At 41.7% G+C, this 17,232-nt stretch overlaps 1 protein-coding gene across 2 annotated transcripts in view; it reads left to right on the top strand.

Annotated features, from left to right (window-relative positions):
• Window positions 1-17,232, top strand: part of Copa (COPI coat complex subunit alpha) — a 48,791-nt gene that overhangs the window by 19,163 nt on the left and 12,396 nt on the right. The window contains exons 8-19 of one of the 2 annotated variants that reach the window (XM_028865582.2): window positions 2,665-2,764; window positions 3,866-4,001; window positions 4,897-4,979; window positions 8,913-9,063; window positions 9,986-10,052; window positions 11,073-11,148; window positions 13,025-13,107; window positions 14,354-14,493; window positions 15,043-15,128; window positions 15,231-15,369; window positions 16,243-16,405; window positions 16,500-16,646. In XM_028865582.2, the coding sequence (XP_028721415.1) occupies window positions 2,665-2,764; window positions 3,866-4,001; window positions 4,897-4,979; window positions 8,913-9,063; window positions 9,986-10,052; window positions 11,073-11,148; window positions 13,025-13,107; window positions 14,354-14,493; window positions 15,043-15,128; window positions 15,231-15,369; window positions 16,243-16,405; window positions 16,500-16,646 (1,371 nt within the window). Of the gene's footprint in view, window positions 1-2,664; window positions 2,765-3,865; window positions 4,002-4,896; window positions 4,980-8,912; window positions 9,064-9,985; window positions 10,053-11,072; window positions 11,149-13,024; window positions 13,108-14,353; window positions 14,494-15,042; window positions 15,129-15,203; window positions 15,370-16,242; window positions 16,406-16,499; window positions 16,647-17,232 lie in introns of both variants that reach the window. The other variant, XM_037211226.1, reaches the window with a different exon arrangement.

Below are 17,232 nucleotides of genomic sequence, written 5' to 3'. Positions count from 1 at the left end.
CCTCTAGGGCAGCATCTCAGTATGCTGTTCATTTCATTTTCAGCTCTGTATGAGTGTGTGATGTGTGTGGGCATGTGTGCCACAGCACATGTGTGGAGTCCAGAGGACAGGTTTATAGAATAGGTTCTCTCCATCTTTTTGTGGGTCCCAGCATTTGAACTGTGACTTAGGGAGCAAGCATTTTATCCACTGAGCCATCTCGGTGGCCCACGTTTCTCATTCTTTCAGCAAGGATTTCAGTGCCAGGCACTATCTGAGGTTGGGAGAATAGAACTGTAAGTAAGCCAACAATGAAAGGGAGATTATGTGTCATCTCAGGGAGTGTTATGTCATCTACAAATCCAGTGGGGAGGAAAGAAGAAAACTAGACATGTGCTCTGTCACTGTCACAAAGCAGAGCCCAATCTTAGGTCTTGTGGAAGGAGGGATCCTTAAAGAAATTCAGTGAGAAGGACCACGAACCAGTATATATAAGAAACTTTGTTCATGGTGGGGTGTAGATGTACCCAACTGTCTTATTAAATAAGAAACACAGAACCAATGCAAAGAAGAAAGCCAAGAGGTCAGAGCTAAGAGCTAAAACCTTACCCTTCCTCCTGCGGTGGTCATACCTCTCCGAAGGAGAGCTACTTCCTGTGTTAAAGTCTTTATAAAGACTTTCTGTTCTGCCTTTTCATTGGTTGTAAACCCAACCACATGACTGCCTCATCACTGCCTGTCTGTACAGACCTCCAGGTCTTCTATGGTTGGTATTGAGATTAAAGGTGTGTGTCTCCAATGCTGGCTGTATCCCTGAACACACAGAGATCCGCCTAGCTGTGCCTACCAAGTGCTGGGGTTTAAGGCGTGTGCCACTACCGCCCAGCTTTCCTATGGCTTGCTAATAGCTCTGACCCCCTGGGCAACTTTATTTATTAACATGCAAATAACATTTTAGTACAAAATAAAATATCACCATAGTAGGGAATAGAAAGCACAAGGAAAATAAACAAGGTTTTCTAGTGGTGGTGCAGCACTCGGAAAGCAAAGGCAGGCAAATCTCTGAGTTCAAGGCCAACCTGGTCTACAAAGAACATTCTGGGACAGCCAGGACTGTTATACAGAGAAATCAAGTCAAAAAAGAAAGAGGAAAAAGAAACTAGATTTTTCTAAAATTAAAAAAAAAAAAAAAAAGAGTCTAAACCATATAACTACTCACTAAATGTGTACTGTTTAATCTCACAGATGAGAAAAAAAAATGAGATTTAGAGAAATCACACAGTTGACCAAAGTCCAGGTGTATGCAGAGAAAGTTGGGCTCCAAACGTGGCTCTAACTTGGAAACCAGATGCTTTTACAAATTAATAATACCCTTTAAAAATGCTTCTGAATCAACTACCTTATCCATAATTCCGTCAAACAATGAAGTACAGCTATGTAAATAGAGTAGAGACTATCTTGAAGTCATCATCTTTAAACTTTTTGTCTTTATACTCTTTTAAATTTTCATAAGAATTCCAAAGAGTATTTGTGTGTTATAGCTGTCAATTTTAGCCATACTTGAAATAAAACAGGTTTTTTAAAAAAGTGTTTTACTTGCAAATATATCTGTACCATATGAATGCCTTCAGAGACTGGAACAGGGCACTAGATCCTTTGGGACTGGAGCTGTAGGCAGTTATGAGCAGTTGTATATGGTTGCTGGGAACCAACCTGGGACCTTTTCAAGAAAAGTCAGTACTCTTAGCTTATGAGCCATCTCTTCAGCCCCTTGTTTTTGTTTTTGTTTTGTTTTGTTTTTCTTTCCTTCCTTCCTTCCTTTATTTATTTATTTATTTTTGTGCTAGGAATTGAACCTGGTACCTTGCACACAGTAAGCAGATGCTCTACCATTGAATTACACCCCCAGCCTAAAACTGAGAACCTTTAACAATATGGACTTTGTCAGCATACATCTCATTAGCTGTCAGAACACTGATGTCTTTACCTATCATGTATCCTATGGAAAACATAGATAATAACACTAAAGACAAATAAAGTCTTAGGATTAGGAAAATAGCTTTGAACTTACAGACTTTCCAGATGGATCTTGGAACTCTTCCAAGGGATTCCAGATCATACTTTGAAAACTTCTGCATTAACTTATAAAATAGGTCTTTATACTTAAGATGTTACAATTACTTAGAGAAATAAAACATGCATAGACAAGTCAAAAGGAAGGTAAAACATCCTAGATACAAATAAAACTGAATTCCTGGTGGAAATCTTCGGAATGGCCCATGAGACTTTGAAGTAGTAGTGGACAGATTGACATGGTTATTCTAATGTCCAGACCTTTACAATAAGCCAGGTATAATGCCGCATATCTGTACTCCAGGAGACTGAAACAGAAAGGTCTGGAGTTCAAACCCAGCTCAGTCTATGCAACAAGACCCTGTCTCAAAAAACCAAATCAGATGAAAATAAAACAACAGCAAATGACCTTTACAGTGGCACAGTCCCTTGAGTCTTTACTTGAAGAGTGTTTCAGAGGGCTGGGGAAGAGCTCCGTGGTGGGGTGCTAGCTCAGCATGTGCAAGGCCCCGAATTAGAGTGCCCACATGCAGAAAAAGAAACCACCAGCATGGTTGCTGTGAATTGTGTCTCTAAAGCTGCTTTGGAAGACCCACCTTTTCTTCTTAACAGGGTCATGATCGTGGAGTAAACTGGGCTGCCTTCCACCCCACTATGCCCCTGATTGTATCTGGGGCAGACGACCGGCAAGTGAAGATCTGGCGCATGAATGGTGAGTAAGGCGGCGGTGGTGTTGCCATATCCAAGAAAGTGACTGCTGGCCAGCAAGGGAAAGTAGCCAGGTTCTCTGACTTTGATCTGTTTTCTGGCTTTAGGTGATTATTTCCTGCTAGTTCTAAGTCCATAGTCATTATCTCTTCCATTTTCCCCCATGACTGTTACCTGATTTTGAGAGACATGAGCATAGTTAAGAGTAAAAATTCATGCAACCATTTGACAAATAGTAACTTTTTTTTAGATTGTGTTCAGGACTCTGTTTATATTTTTGTGACTAGAAAACTCCATGCTATAGAGTTTATATTGTTCTAAAATGTCAGCTAATGACATATACCAAGAAGATAAAATAGAATAAAAGCATAAAGAATTTTTAATATAGGTATTGCAGTCAATAGGGGCTCAGAATAAAAGAACAGAAATGTACAGCAAAACTAGGAAACTTAGAGCTGAGATAGCATGTGATAGTAGCTCCAGCTACTCAAGAGGCTGAGTCTGTAGGATTATTTGTTCCTAGGCGTTCAAAGCCAGCCTATGCAACAAAAAAACTTGGTGTCACCTCAAAAAAGAGGGTGTTGGGGCCAGAGTAACTAACAACAAAGTGAAACAAAACAAACAAAATACATAAAAAAGAAGTGACTTACACAAAAAACATTGCACCATTTGGGGAAAAATTAGTGTTTTGCAGTAGTACTTAGCACTTATAAGAGTATCACAGCTAGCTATATATCATGTGGCAGTATATCCTTGCAGTTTCAGCATGTATGAGGTTGAAGCAGGAGGATCACAAGTACAAGACCAGCCTGAGCCACATAGCAAAACCTTGTCTCTTCGAAACATTGGGGCTATAGAGACGGCTCAGTGGACCTGTGGAAGACCTGATTGTGGTTTCTAGCATCTATGTCTCACAGCCACCTGTTACTCCAACTCTGGGGATCCAGTGCCACCTTTTGGCCTCCACAGGCACTATACTTAGATGCACAAACCCACACACAGATACACACACATAATTAAAAATACAAATAAAAAAATTTTTAAGGATGTTGGCTTTATAGATCCCAGAATTACATAGAATTGTGATAATTCCTTTGTTCTTCAGAATCAAAGGCATGGGAGGTTGACACCTGCCGGGGCCATTACAACAATGTGTCTTGTGCTGTTTTCCACCCTCGCCAAGAGTTGATCCTCAGCAATTCTGAGGACAAGAGTATTCGAGTCTGGGATATGTCTAAGCGGTAAGGAAATTATGTTATGTGACCAAACTCAAGAGCAGGTCCCTTCTCTGTCTTATTCTCTGTCTTTGAAAATCAGATTAGAAACCAGCCATGGTAGCACATACCTGTAATGTCAGCACTTGGGTGTTGGCAAGGGGATCATCAGGTCAGGTCAACTTCTGCTATATGGTGAGTAGGAGGCCAACCTCCTACCTAAGACCCAGTCTCAAAAAAAAGGCCAGTGAGATGGCTCAGCTTTCCATACAAGCTTGATGGCATGCTTTAATCCCTGAACCTACAATAGAAGAGTGTCATCTCCCAAAAGTTGTCCTCTGACTTCCACACGAGTAAGCCATGTGCACACACATACACACATCTTATACAATAATACTGTTTTAAAAAGAAAATTGAAAAGTTAGAATATTTCTTTTTTCTCTTTAGCATGAAGAAAAATCAAGTCCTACATTATGAAAATTTGAAGGATATAATTCTTTGTGGTAAAAAATGCTTGCTTATAGTGCATGAGGCCCTAAATTTAATACCCACTACTATAAAAAACAAGCAAACAGACCCTGAAGACTGAAATATCAACACTTTTATTAGATAGAACTCTCCATGTTTTCTTTTTCTTCTCTAAACTTGTCTGGGTTTTTTCCTTATCTTGAATGTTTAGCTAAGGAGGTAAGAATTGTGAGATGAAAGTACAGTAGAAAATGATAAGGAAGAAACTGACAAGTCACAATAAAGGATTCGTTTGAAGAAGACTGTATCCTGATACATAACTTCATTTACACTGTTTTCTGTGCCTGATGCACTTTTAAAGTCAGCTTATATGCTTCCTGTTCAGTTTTCTTGTGTATGATGTACTGAAGATTCTTAATTAACAGTTTTCTTTGTGTACGTTTTCGTTTCCTAGGACTGGGGTTCAGACTTTCCGCAGGGATCATGATCGTTTCTGGGTCCTAGCTGCTCATCCCAACCTTAACCTGTTTGCAGCAGGTAAAGACCGTGTCTTCTTCTACCCCTCTGATTTAGTTAAACCTTTGTAAGGTTTGAAAGTGATTTTCCACTGGCTTTGTCTCCAGTACATGGTTTTAGAATGACGAAAAGAAGCAGAACTCTCAGAGCCACTTACTTGAAATTCTTCTCATTTTTACCTCTCTTACTCTTGGGCGATGGTGTTCTTTAGTGTTTTTCTCTACCCGGATCCGTTTAACCTTCAGCTCATTCACTTGGAGATGCTCCTAGGAGCTCCTAGGAGACTGTATTGAACACGTAGAGTTCTCAGACTGAGAAACTAGAAGCCAAGTCTAATTCATTTGTTTGTCAAATACATTATAAATATCAGACCTTACTCTGGGTGCTGGTGTCAAAGCAGTGCATAAAAGAGTCCCTGTCTTGCCAGGCATGGTGGCTCATTCCTTTAATACCAGCACTCTGGAGACAGAGGCAGGCCGATCTCGGTGAGTTTGAGGCCAGCCTGGTCTACAGAGTGAGTTCCAGGACAGGCTCCTGGAAACCCTGTCTCAAAAAAACAAACAAACAAAAAAAAGGAGTCCCTGACTTGATTGAGCTTTAAGGGAAATAGACTATAAACAGTAAGTATATAAAGTGATGTGTGTTTGAAAATGCTTTGAACAAAAATGAAGCAAAAAGGAAGGTGATGACAGTGTGTGTACTCCTGGGTGAGATTGAGTGTTCAGAAGAATGAATGAGAAGAAAGACTGTTATAGGCAAAGAACATGGGATGGATAAAAAAGAGAAGTTCTTAGCATGGTAGGGGAATATTAGAGATGCCAGTGGCATTAAGTAGTAGGAAGTAAGACTACATCAGATTTTGCAGGCTATGGCTTGTAGTTGGTTTTTTTTTTTTTTTTTTTTTTTTACTCTTTGCTCTTTTGGGGGTATGCAACCCAGCTCCCATATAAATAAATGAAGACTTATTCTTACTTGGGAATGTCCAGCCTTAGCTTGGCTTGTTTCTAGCCAGCTTTTCTTAAATCATCCCTCTACCTTTTGTCTCTGGGCTTTTACCTTTCTGTATTTTATATGTCTTTCTTTACTTCTTAATCTGTTGTTGGCTGTGTGTCTGGGTAGCTGGCCCCTGGCATCCTCCTCTCCTTCTTCTTTTCTCACTCCTCCCTCTTTTTCTTTTATTTATTCTCTCTACCTGACAGCCCCACCTATTCCTCTCCTGCCTAGCTCTTGGCCATTCAGCTCTTTATTAAACCAATCAGGTGTTTTAGACAGGCAAAGTAACATAGCTTCACAGAGTTAAACAAATGCAACATAAAAGAATGCCACACAGCCGGGTGGTGGCACACGCCTTTAATCCCAGCACTCAGGAAGCAGAGCCAGGTGGATCTTTGTAAATTCGAGGCCAGCCTAGTCTACAGAGCGAGATCCAGGAAAGGCGCAAAGCTACACAGAGAAAACAAACAAACAAACAAACAAAGAATGCCACAAATCTTTGCATCATTAAACAAATATTCCACAGTATAAAGAAATGTAACACATCTTAAATTAATATTCCACAACAGTGTCTAGAACTTAATATTTTATTCTGGCTGGGCAGTGATGGCACATGCCTTTAATCCCAGCACTTGGGAGGCAGAGGCAGGTCGATCTTTGTGAGTTCAAAGCCAGCCTGGTCTACATAGAAAAACCCTTCCTCAAAAGTAAACAAAGTTTATTCAGAATGAATTAAAAGCCCCTGGAAAGGGGTAGAAAGATGGCTCAATGGTTAAGAGCCCTTGTTCTTGGAGAGGACCTGGGTTTGGCTCCCAGCACCCACACAGTGACTCACAATCATCCATAACTCTAGTTCCAGAGGATCAGATGCCCTCTTTTGACCTCTGGAGGCACATATGTGGTATACAGATATACATACAGGCAAAACACTCGTACACAGAAAAATAAAATTAAAAAAAAAAATCAACTTTTTAGAAGAAGTCACTGGAAGACTTTGAGTATGAAAATAAAGCTGGTTTATATGTGGGCAGGCAGTTGAAATATAAAAATGAGATTATTTAAGGGGTAAATGATGCTAATCAGAAAAGTACAAACTTTTATTTTTACTTTTTTTTTTGCTTTTTCCAGGCAGGATTTCTCTGTGTAGCCTTGGCTGTCCTCGAGCTCACAGAAATCTGCCTGCTTCTGCCTCCACTGTGCTGTGAGTAAAGGCGTGTGCCGCCACCACCTGGAAATATTTTCTTAAAAGCAATTATAAAAGCTTTGTTATTACATTGGGCATGGTACCCCATCCCTTTAATCCCAGCACACAGGAGGTGGAGGCAGGAGGATCTCTGGATTCGAGGCCAGCCTGGTCTACAGAGTAAGTTCTAGAATAGCCAGTACTATGTAGATAGACCCTGTCTCAAAAAAAACGAAACAAAAAGGTTCTTGTTGTGTTTTTTAAATTTACTTACTTGTTTCATGAAGGCTTCTTAAGTCAACTTTCATGTGAAGGCAAAATGGCTCAGCTGGTAAAAGTGCTTGCCAATAAGCCTGGACCCACCGGCTAGGAGAAAACTGACTGTGTAATATATATATAAATGTGTGTGTGTGTGTGTGTGTGTGTGTGTGTGTGTGTGTGTGTATCATGATGTGCCCTCGCCCAGTGAACAAATAAGTGTAGAAAAAAGTTAACATCCATTTTCTTTTAGAGATTTTATTTAATTTTATTTTATGTGCATTGGTGTTTTGTCTGAATTCATGTCTGCATGAGGATGTTGGATCCCCTGGAACTGTGGTTACTGACAGTTGTGAGTAGACATGCAGATGCTGGTAATTGAACCCAGGTACTCTGCAAGAGCAGCCAGTGCTCTTACCACTGAGCCATCTCTCCAGCCCAACATTCATTTTTTTTAAGCAGATAGTTTTTATGATTTTCTTATTTGCTAAGGACTAGGAAGAATGAAAAAATAATATAAATTCTGCCTTCAGAGAACACACAGAAGAATGTACTTAAATATGGTATTATGAAATAATATTAAGAAGACTGACAGGGCTGGGAATATAGTTCACTGGTAGAGTGCTTTCCTAGCTTGTATGAGGTCCTGGGTTCAAGAAGAAAGGGCAAGGAGATGAGTGACAGAAAATTACTTGGAAAAAGGTTCTAAGAATTGTGAGAGTTTAGGAATGCATTTAGATGTTATATTATCCTGTTATCTATAGCTGTAGCAAAATTCTTCACACTGGGTACTTAAAAAAAGAGAGATTGGGCTGGAGAGATGCCTCATGGGTGAAGAGCACTTGCTACTCTTACAGAGGACTAAGGTTCCATTCCCAGCACCCACATGGTAGTTTAAAACTGCCTGTTAATCCTGTTCCAGGGCATCTGACACCCTCTTTTGGCTTCCTCATGCACCAGGCATACACAATGTGCATATAATGTGAATGCAGGTACTTACATGTAGACATAAAATAAGAATAAATAGATCTGAAAAAGAAAAGGTGTTTCTTTTATTTACCGTTAAGGAGGTTGAAAATCCAAGATTGAGCAGCCCAGCCATTTGTCCTTTGATGACTGTTCCTTTGGCTCAATCACAGTATGACACAGCATCATGATAGGAGTGTTCAAGAGGGAGAGATCACATGACCAGGTGGAAATCCAGAGAGAATTCAGGGTACTCTTTGTATAGCAGCATTCTCCCCAGGTTACTGACCAGGGCCCTGCGAGAACATGAATCCCAGGGTGCTTCTCTAATGACCTAGTAACATTTTACTCAGCCTCATCTCATAAAGATTCTACCACCTCAGCATCTCACACCAAGCTTCTACGTGTGAACCCTTGAAGCACAGTTCATCTCCACACTGTAGTAGATGCCCCCTACCCTTTTAGCATGTGAATATATTCCTCTGTGTATCTCCTATTTCTAGCAGTCCTTTTGCCTACAGCTCGTTGTTTCCTCTCTTCTCTCTGTTCTCTAGGCCATGATGGTGGGATGATTGTGTTTAAGCTGGAACGTGAGCGTCCAGCCTATGCTGTGCACGGCAATATGCTGCATTATGTAAAGGACCGATTCCTACGTCAGCTGGATTTCAACAGCTCCAAAGATGTAGCTGTGATGCAACTGAGGAGGCAAGTCTGACTTATTTCTTCTTCGAAACCCTTTCATCTGTTGCACTTCCTCAAGCAGGGCTCTTTAACCAGCCTTTTATGTCTTCGCTATCAAATATGGATTCCCACTGAACAAACCTCCTCAGTTTAAATCCCATTATGGCAGATGCAGAGGTGTCCATGAGGAGAATGGGAGGTCCCCTATTGGGACTGCTAGTGGCCTTGTGCCATAGATATTTTCCTACTAATGTCTGCAAAATCTCTTGCAGATCACAGAAAGCTCCTAGCTAGAGAATAGCCCAATTTGGTAATATAAGTTTTAGCCTTTGTCATTAATGCCTTGAGCAACCTTGTGGCAGAGTAGAGTGATAGACCTAAATGTCTACAGTTCAGAATAATAAGAAAATAATGATTTTTTTAGAAGAGTTACAGTTTATCAGAACTCTACCTTTACAGCAAAATGCCGCATCCCTAAAAAGCAGAACTGTGTCTCTGGAAGATATAACCTCTGGGATGCCTGGCCAAAGGAACTGTGCTTTGAATGCCAGCTGCATCATGCTGAAACATTCATGGTAGCAAACACTGGCATGCAGGCTTGATAACCACCCGCTAGTTCCACTGTGACAAAAAGATGGGTTTATGTGAACAGTCCCAGGGACAGAAGAAAACAGGCAGAGAAATCACATCATGCCACACTGGTGTCCACTGCAATTATGCATAGGAATTTGTACCAGGCAAAACTATCACCACTCACCACCTTCTGATGAAAATGTGGCTTGTACTATTCTTTGCCATTTGAACTATTAAGTAGTCGAGTTTTAAGGGAAAGAGTATCTGTTTTTCCTTAGTATAGAAGTAGTGAGTGTATGTATACTGGACTTTGAAGGGATAATTCTTCTTTTCTATTCTTATACCTATTCTATTACCTCCTTTTTTATTGTAGTGGTTCCAAGTTTCCAGTGTTCAACATGTCATACAATCCAGCAGAAAATGCAGTCCTACTGTGCACTGTAAGTAATTATGGAGTCTCTCTAGGTTCTTCTCAGTTTGTCTAAGTATCTTATTGCCCTTAGAGAGCCTCTAATGGCATCTTTTGGTTTTTCGAGACTGGGTTTCTCTGTGTATCTTTGGCTGTCTTCGAACTTACTCTGTAGACCAGCCTGGCCTCAAACTCACAGAGATCCCCCTGGCCTCTAATGGCCTCTTAAAAGCCCTTTTCCCCAGTACTGAAAATTAAATATGTAGGCACCTGTTAGTTAGGTTGTCTCTTCCTGATGGCTCTCTTAATTGATGTTTTGTAAGAGCTAACCCAGTGGACACTCAGAGGCTCACACTAAATGGCTTCAGTTGTTATAAACCTATTAAGGGTTTTGGAAGTGGTCAGAGGAATGTTTGGAATTGTTTGTTGTGCACAAGAGGCACCTTTTCTGTCCCTTTTGCTCAGGTGAACATAGAAAACCTGTGTTGGAAAGCTGGTTCTTTTTAGCAAAGTCACCTTCCAAAATATCGGGGCCCTCCCTGTTTCTTGCCACACAATTTGAAAAAAAAAAAAATGAAGAAATGTCATTCTGACTTTAGTATCCTGGTGGCTGAATGAAAATTGCTTTCCCTATATAGCTTTTTATACATAATCTTGGTCTTTTAGTACCTAACACTACCATATTCTCATGACAGTTTCCTTAAATATCTTCTTAGATCTGTTTTGTTTTCCTTTTCTTTTAAGTTGACAAGTATATTCAGATAAGGCACCAGGTTCCTCATCTTTTAATTTGTGGAATAGAGAGAAATCTTTGTTGTTATTCAGATAATATCTGCATTTTTAGAGGATAATGAGAATAGTGCCATCGGTGCTTGTTTGTTTGGCTAAGAGCATTATAATTCTTACATAGGGAAATAACTCAAGGACCCTCTGGGTGCAGGTAATTGGAAGTGTACGTTCAGTGTTGCCTGTGTTGCAGTTTTCTCTGTCAGAAAAAAAAAAACTGTCTTCAGTGCCGCTCGCTAAACACGTTTCCCTTTTTCCCCTACAGAGAGCAAGCAATTTAGAGAATAGTACCTACGATCTATACACCATCCCCAAAGATGCAGACTCCCAGAATCCTGATGGTAGGTGCTCTTCGTCTCCTCCGCTCTGCTTCCAGCTCTCCTCGCCCGTATCATCACTTCTTTTCAAGTTTCTCATCCCATCCGCAGGCCGTGGCTACATCACTCATGTCTGTTGGCAGGTGCTGCTAACAGTTGCACCAGAGGCAATTGTAGTGTGAAATATTCATGTTCTGCCTCCATTTTATTACCCCAGCTAGATATATATATTTTATAATTTGGTTATTAGAAACTCTCCATTTTCTCTTTCAGCACAGCATGTTATCCTAGATTATTGTCAGCTGATATGACTTTCACCCTGGTAGTTTCATTTATTTAAAAATGTGGCTCCAGTCTTACAATGTCTCATCCTGGAACTGGGGATTTATTCTCGCCCATCTATATCCAGATCCGATTTGCTTCCTTTTGCATGTCAAAAAGATGAGGCTGCTAACAGCCCCATGACCCACCTGGGATCCCAGGATCCAGCTGAGACCCCTGCCTGCCTCTTTCATCACCACCATCCCTTGTTGATGTCCTTACTATTAGAACTTGCTGACAAACCATTCTCAGAGTGGAGTGGGAATCTCATTTATGCTCTTTGCAGTGCAGTTCTTCCAGTGGATTTACAGGCCTTACCCAGTCTAAAGTTTATTCCACAGACCCTGCCTTTTACTAGTACATTTTGATATTTTATATCCTCCAAAGTTCTGAGAAATATTTTGTTAGGTCTGTCCCTTTTGTGAGTGCCAGCAGGTCATTGTTATTGTAATACTCTCTTTTGTTTGTTTTGTTTTTTGGAGGGAGTGTGTATGTGTATGAGACAAGGTCTCACTGTATAACCCAGATTGGCCTAGAACTTATGGTTCCCCTTAGTACTGGAATTACACATTATGCCAACTCATTTTACCCTTTTAAATGTGCTCAGGGTGAGATGATGAGAGAAACAGGAAAACTATATATATTTGGGATCCATAAATTAAAGTCTCCCTCACAAATTAGTCAGCTAAGCCTCCCCACTAACTAAATATCTGTTAACAATCAGTAGAACTTCTGTTATCTATCCTTTAAGAGGGATAATGATTATAAAGGTGTGGTCCAGTGGTGGACACCAGAGAGAATGCAGAAGCTGGGGTAGTATGGGTTGTGGTAAAAATTTGTTTTGTAAATTCTTTGGCATTCCAGGTACCAGAAAAGTACAAAGCAAGGCTGGCCAGCATGTTGTTGTTTTCCATTGGTATAACAGATAAGACTGTTTGAATATATTCTTTACAAGTTTCTCAGAGAGTAGAGTATCCATTTCAAAATTCTAATCAGCTGCAAACTGAGGAACATTTTATGACTCTCCTCAGGGCGATAATGCTGAATTGACATTCACAGAGCAACAGCTTGATGCTGTGTTGCCCAGCACTGAGCCTGTCAAGATTTAGCTGGAAGTGCCATGTCCCACCCTGCCCGACTAGGGGGCCGGCATTAGCATGTTAAAAGCAGCAGAGCAGCTGCGTCCTGGGGTGGGGTTCTGTCACTTCTCCAGCCTGTGTAGATAGGAGGGCTGAGACTTTGACAGGCTGCTCGCTGTGCCTCAGCTTGGCCAGGAAGGCCCTGCTCGTTAGCTTGATGGAGTGTGCTGTCTCCCAAGATGGGCAGCATTTCTGCCAGTATGTGGTGCTGGCTGAAATGCAGCCACTTGGCCTGGAGATAAGAGGCTTGGCAGGGGTGGGGGCTGGAGTTTGGAGGGAACTGGTGGGGAAAAGTCCCTGACAGTAGCCTGAGGTTATGGCTGAATTAGTTAGGAAGCAGCTGAACTGGCGAAGCCAAAATGGCAGCTCCATGGCACCTGATTCTGTCACCTGCTAGTGGCTCACCACATGCTCCCACACTTTGGTTTTGTTCTCTTCAGCCCCTGAAGGGAAACGATCCTCAGGCCTGACAGCGGTTTGGGTTGCTCGGAATCGGTTTGCTGTCCTAGATCGCATGCATTCGGTGAGTTATGGCTAAAAGTGGAAACCGAGTTAGGGAGGATGATGGCAGTGCACAGTAAAGAGCACTGTGATCCTTGGGCACTGGGTCTCCCTCTAACCCTAGACTAATCCCTTAGGGAGGACAAGTGGATTTGATTGGGTTGATGTTACTGGGGCTCTGGGCTTCCGAATTTAGAGGAGCTAAGACCATCAGACTTTAAGTATATTTATATTGTTCATATACACAGGTTTTCCTCCCTGTCCCACTCCCCTTATTGGTATTTAAAATGTATTAAGTTTAGAGAGTCAGGCATGGTGACACACACCTTTAAGGCTGAGGTAGTCCTGGAGTCCTGGTCTACAGAACAAGTTCCAGGACAGCCAGGGCTACACAGAGAAACCCTGCCTCAAGATAGATAGATAGACAGACAGACAGACAGACAGGCAGGCAGGCAGAGAGAGAGAGAAAGAGAGAGAGAGAGGTAGATAGGTAGATAGATAGATAGCAAAGGTTTCCCAATAAAAAAACTAAACTAAAGCTTAATTCCTGGATGTTTTCTTTCTAACTGATTAAGAAACTCAGATTTCGGTGAGTAGCTTTTTTGTTGTCTGCTGATTTTTAAGTCCTGGGGGTTGAATTTGGGGCCTTGTTCATGCAAGGTAAGAGCTCTGCCACTATAATTAACTTTTTTCATTATTTGTTGTATAATTTTAAGGATCTCACTAAGACTAGTGAGGATCTGAGTAGAGTGGCGATGAACTTTCTCTGTAGCCCCGACAGGGTCTGTAGTCCTGGCCCAGCCTCTTAGGGTTTCTTTTTTTTAAGAGAGAGGTTAGAGGCCATTGAGATGTCTCAGTGGGTAAGGACCCTTACCAAGGTAGATGACCTAAATTCAGTCCCTGGGACCCATGTGTAGAAGGAGAGAACTGACTTCTTCAATTTGTCCCCCAGACCCCATGATATATGTACACACACACACATACATACACACGCGCACACACACACACACACACACACACACACACACACACACACACACACGAGTTTTATAAATAAATAAATGTTGAGGGAGTTGGAGAAGGAAAAAGAGAGAAAAGACAGAGGTTAATAATAAGACCCTGGAGACAGTCTTGGAGTGATCAACCTGATGTATAAATGACTTGGACAGGGAAAAAAAATTCTTCATTGAAGGAACAATTGCTGAAGGACATCATTAGCTGTTACCTTATTCATTCACTTCTCGAAACTCCACCTGTACTCATTTCAGCTTCTGATAAAGAATCTGAAGAATGAGATCACCAAAAAAATCCAGGTGCCCAACTGTGATGAAATCTTCTATGCTGGCACTGGCAACCTCCTGCTTCGGGATGCAGATTCCATCACACTCTTTGATGTCCAGCAAAAGCGGTAACATGACAGATGCCCCTGACAGACAGAGATGTAGTGAGGGAGAGTAGAAATATTTCATAGGAGCTTTTTTCCTAAGCTTGTGTGTGGCTTAGCTGCTTCTTGTACACTTAACTCTGTTGGTAGTCCTCTTTCCCCTCCATGGCTCCTCTCCCACCCTGTGCATGCACTCCAGCAGGATAGCAAGGGGCTGTGTACTTAGGTATTTTATAGTGCCTACTTGGACAAAGGGTGCTTTCAGGTCTTAGAATGGGAAGGAAAGAAAGGTGAATAGCACAGTTCCTGTTCTTAAGGAATTTTGTAATTCTAGTGGTGAAACTGATAGATGTAAATGCCTATAGGAGGGATGGGGACAAAGAATGAGGAAGGGGCAGTGCAGAGTGTGAGCCGAAACATTTGAGCTCACTGACCTACAGTGTAGGCAATGTTCCCTTGGTGTTACATTGAGAAGCTGAGTTTTACTTTAATTAAAGATGGAAAAAGACATAGGTCATAGCTTGAGACAAGGGATTAGGCCCATTCGTGATTACCTTTCTCTTGCTATCCCAGGACTCTGGCATCAGTGAAGATTTCCAAGGTGAAATATGTTATCTGGTCAGCAGACATGTCTCATGTAGCGCTGCTGGCCAAACATGGTAAGGCTTCATTATATCCACCGTCTTAGAGCCCACTTCCCCCTGCCAGTCTACTGCACTCACCCTGTCCAACAGAGCACTCATGCCCTTTGCCTCTTACAGCCATTGTGATCTGTAACCGCAAGCTGGATGCTCTGTGTAACATTCATGAGAACATTCGTGTCAAGAGTGGGGCCTGGGATGAGAGTGGGGTGTTTATCTATACCACAAGCAACCACATCAAATATGCCGTCACCACCGGGTAAGTTAATTCTCTGGGACATAGTGGGAGGAGGTGTCTTCTTGAAATCACTGTGCTAGCTCAAGAGATATAACTGCAGATCTCTGTTAACATTCTCCATGAAAAAACTAACAGGGTATATATGTGTGCTAAAGACATTCGTGGAGGAGGGGGGTGCAGTGTGTGTATGTGGCTGTGTGTGTGTGTGTGTGTGTGTGTGTGTGTGTGTGTGTGTGTGTGTGTGTGTGATGCCTCAGTGGGTAGAGGCAGTTTCTCACAGGCCAGACAGCCTGAGTTCAATCTCTAGATTCCTCCAACTACCCCCCACACACACATTGTATACACATACAAACATGCATATACATAAAAAAATTTCTCAAAACTTAGGAAAACATTATAAAGGACTGGAGGAACCAGTGAGATGGCACAGCAGGTTAAAAAAAATGCTTTATATGTGAGCCTGGCAACCTGAGTTTGACCCCAGAACCCTTATATAGGTGAAAGGAGAGAACTGACTCCTCAGAGCTGTCCTGATTTCCACACATGCATTGCAGCACACATTTCTACACCACATCATGTCCACATACATAATCATGATTTTTTTTTTTATTTTTTAAAGGAGGCTGTCAATGGTAGTGTGCTTTCCTAGAATGCCCAAGGCTCTAGGTTCAGTCTCTTATACTGCAAAACATAAAAATAAAAAGTCCATAGCATCTGTTCTGTCATAGAAAAGAATAAAATCAATTTGAAACACTTCTGTCTGTCTGTACTATTGTTTAAGTTGCGCTTGATGAAAGAAAGGGTAACAAGAAAAGACTGTCCTAACTTTGTTCATTATTTAAAAGCTGGATTTCCTCTCGCTTCCTGAACTGTGCCTTCTACCCCTCTTCCTAGGGACCACGGCATCATCCGGACTCTGGATTTACCCATCTATGTCACAAGAGTGAAGGGCAACAATGTCTACTGCCTGGACAGGGAGTGTCGGCCTCGGGTACTCACCATCGACCCCACTGAGTTCAAGTTCAAGCTGGCCTTGATCAACAGAAAGTATGATGAGGTAGGAAGCAAGGAAACCTAACAAAAAGTTTAAGAGGCAGTGCACCTTTTCCTTATAAGCAATCTGTTTCCTGCCTCCCAAACCAAACGTCTAGGTACTGCACATGGTGAGGAACGCCAAGCTGGTCGGCCAGTCAATCATTGCCTATCTCCAGAAGAAGGGTTATCCGGAAGTGGCCCTGCATTTTGTAAAAGATGAGAAAACTCGCTTCAGCCTGGCTCTGGAGTGCGGAAACATAGAGGTGAGAGGAATATACAGCTGTCTGTCCCAGAAAGCTGTAGAAAATGGGAGAAGCTTAGAGTCAGTGTCACTTAGTAGATGCTAGATGTCAGGCTGGTCTCCAGGAAGTGTTATCCTGGGCTTGTGCCTTAGCCAGGATGGAATTTAGGATGGTTTTAGTTAAATTGAGCCATTTTCCTGTCATTGTTTCTGTTTCTGCTTCTTCCTGTCTCTTCTTCTGCCACAGTATTTCCACTCTTGTGACTATTTTCTTTTTCCTTTGGTCAGATTTGAAGCAAGCTTTAATCAAATACTAGCCAGAAGGATGAACTCTGGCCAAGTCCACTCCTGGATTCCCAGGAAATGGCCTCTTGTTACTGTTTTCGAACTGAATTTAAGAATTTCTAAGCTGGGCAAGGTGGCGCACACCTTTTGATCCCAGCACTTAGGAAGCAGGGGAGGATGGATCTCCAAGTTCAAGGCCAGCCTGGTCTACAAAGCAAGTTCCTGGACAGCCAGGACTGAAACACAGAGGAACCCTGTCTGGAAAAAAACAATGAAAAAGGAAAAAAAATAATTTCTAGTATAGAAGTAAGATAGTAAGAAAT

Source organism: Peromyscus leucopus, chromosome 15 (genome assembly GCF_004664715.2).
Source record: "Peromyscus leucopus breed LL Stock chromosome 15, UCI_PerLeu_2.1, whole genome shotgun sequence".
Classification (NCBI taxonomy): Eukaryota; Metazoa; Chordata; class Mammalia; order Rodentia; family Cricetidae; genus Peromyscus; species Peromyscus leucopus.
Note: the sequence above shows the minus strand (reverse complement) of the source record. Positions and strands in the feature narration are given on the sequence as shown.